This window comes from Limulus polyphemus, unplaced genomic scaffold (assembly GCF_000517525.1).
Source record: "Limulus polyphemus unplaced genomic scaffold, Limulus_polyphemus-2.1.2 Scaffold1055, whole genome shotgun sequence".
NCBI lineage: Eukaryota > Metazoa > Arthropoda > Merostomata > Xiphosura > Limulidae > Limulus > Limulus polyphemus.
Window position 1 is genome coordinate 356,557 of NW_013666665.1, and position 1,900 is coordinate 358,456.

Consider the following 1,900-nt stretch of genomic DNA (forward strand, 5'->3'; position numbering starts at 1 on the left):
ATAAACTAACGTTTACTGTACGGTCAGCATTACCTTTAGAAGAGTCTTAAGTTTTTATTTAAAAAAATTCCATCTGCATCTTTTAAGACCTCCAGGTAGAAAAAAACATATGCAAATATACTATTATGTCAAACTATACAAGTACATTTTAAAATTCGTACATTACATATTAAACTAATTATTCATCAAAAGATACAATAGTTAGTAGAATTAAGAACAAAAAACTTTTAAGACTCTTGTCACATAAATAAAGATAAAACACAGAAAAACTACATACAAATAGTTTATTTGGTATTATAACTCAGATTCAAATTTCTAAGTAATACATGATGTCTTAGATGCACTTGTTTTGGTACTTTTCATGTTTACTTGATCTGAACATTACACAAAGATGGTGCTGCGACAGTGCCTTTTCCTTCAACTTGCCAAGGAATACCTTTATAAGTAGCTATTTTCTCATTGTTTGTTTTCAGATCAGGGGCCACTTGCTCAAAAATTTTCTTCTTTGGATTAAGCTGGGAATCCGGTTGTCCAGAAAAGCCCTCGCAGAATACACGATCACCAGGTTTGCATCCAGGTGGAGGATCTAAAATTTCAACTTTCTCGGGGGTGCTAGCACACATGACCATGGCCTCTGATGTTACACCACGCATCTTGGCTGGCTTCAGGTTACACATTAAAACTGCCATTCGGTCTTGCATTTCTTCTATTGGAATAAATTTGACTAATCCAGAAACAACTGTCCGTGGTTTTCCGTCTCCTATATCTACTTTTTCCACATACAGACCATCTGCATCAGGATGTCTTTCTGCTGAAATAATGTGTCCAACACGAAGATCTAAACGACTAACGTCAATAGGTTTTATATCCTCTTGACTTCCCTGTTGTTCAACCTTCTTGGTTTTTACCTTGGGCTCTTTAGTTTTATCTTTCTTTACTTCTTTTAATTTTTCTGGTTCTTCCTTAACCTCAACCTTTTTATCTGGTTGCAACTGCACAGATTTTTCACCTGCCATTGCAACATCATGTTTAACCTGCTTTGATGATGATACTATTACTGATGATGGAACGTGAAACTGCTTCACGCCGTTTTTAATTTCAGCTTGAATAAGTTTTTCTTTCCACATTTCAACCTCTCTCTTCAACTGTTCATTCTCGAGTTTCAGACGAGAAGTTTCTTTTTCAGCATATTCACTGCCTAGGGTTTGCCTTATCTCCCGTATCTGTGTTCTCAAAAACGTAATAAACTCTTCTGCTTGGGTCGCTCGCATGGCAAGGCGTTGAACTATACCATCGGTTATCATTTTTACAAGTTTTATTACGAGAAGGTTGTCTGTTTATATTAATAAGGAATATATAATTAATCGTTAAATACCTAAACATACGAAAATTCTATAACAACAATTTGTATTGTAATCAAACCTCTTCTCTAACACGGTTAACACTACCTAACGTCCACTCCACGAATACGACTCGAGGTGAAGGGGTAGCAACGCTCTCTAGCGAACATCTTAGACTCAACCTATATTATCAATTAAAAGGTTAAAATAATCAAAATAATAGATAAAATGCGATATTTATACTTTTAATAACACAATTTATTTTTCTATATAGTAGCCCTTTATTTTATTTAGTAAAAGAGATAGATATTATACATTTTAAAATACAGAAACAGCTCACTTATAATTTCCAAACTGTCGTTGCAAAATTTAAATGCCACAAGAGAGAACGACGATTGTACACCTACCCGTACATGTTTTGTGGTTTTAGTTGTCTCCAGCTTTTTCGGCAGAGGTCTACAGCTTGTTTTATTGGACTCTTCCTGTATCGGAATAATTTACTGTTTCTTCCTCGCACATTCCAGAGGAAACAGCAATCAGAAAAAATGTGGCGACGCTTT

The 1,900-nt window shown here is 35.0% G+C and overlaps 1 protein-coding gene across 1 annotated transcript; it reads right to left on the bottom strand.

Moving 5' to 3' along the window:
* Positions 1-270: 270 nt before the first annotated feature.
* Positions 271-1,498, bottom strand: LOC106461902 (aminoacyl tRNA synthase complex-interacting multifunctional protein 1-like). The gene has a single exon (XM_013921769.2). It carries the CDS (start codon positions 1,302-1,304, stop codon positions 366-368), a length of 939 nt encoding a protein of 312 aa, XP_013777223.1. The 5' UTR covers positions 1,305-1,498; the 3' UTR covers positions 271-365.
* Positions 1,499-1,900: the final 402 nt, after the last annotated feature.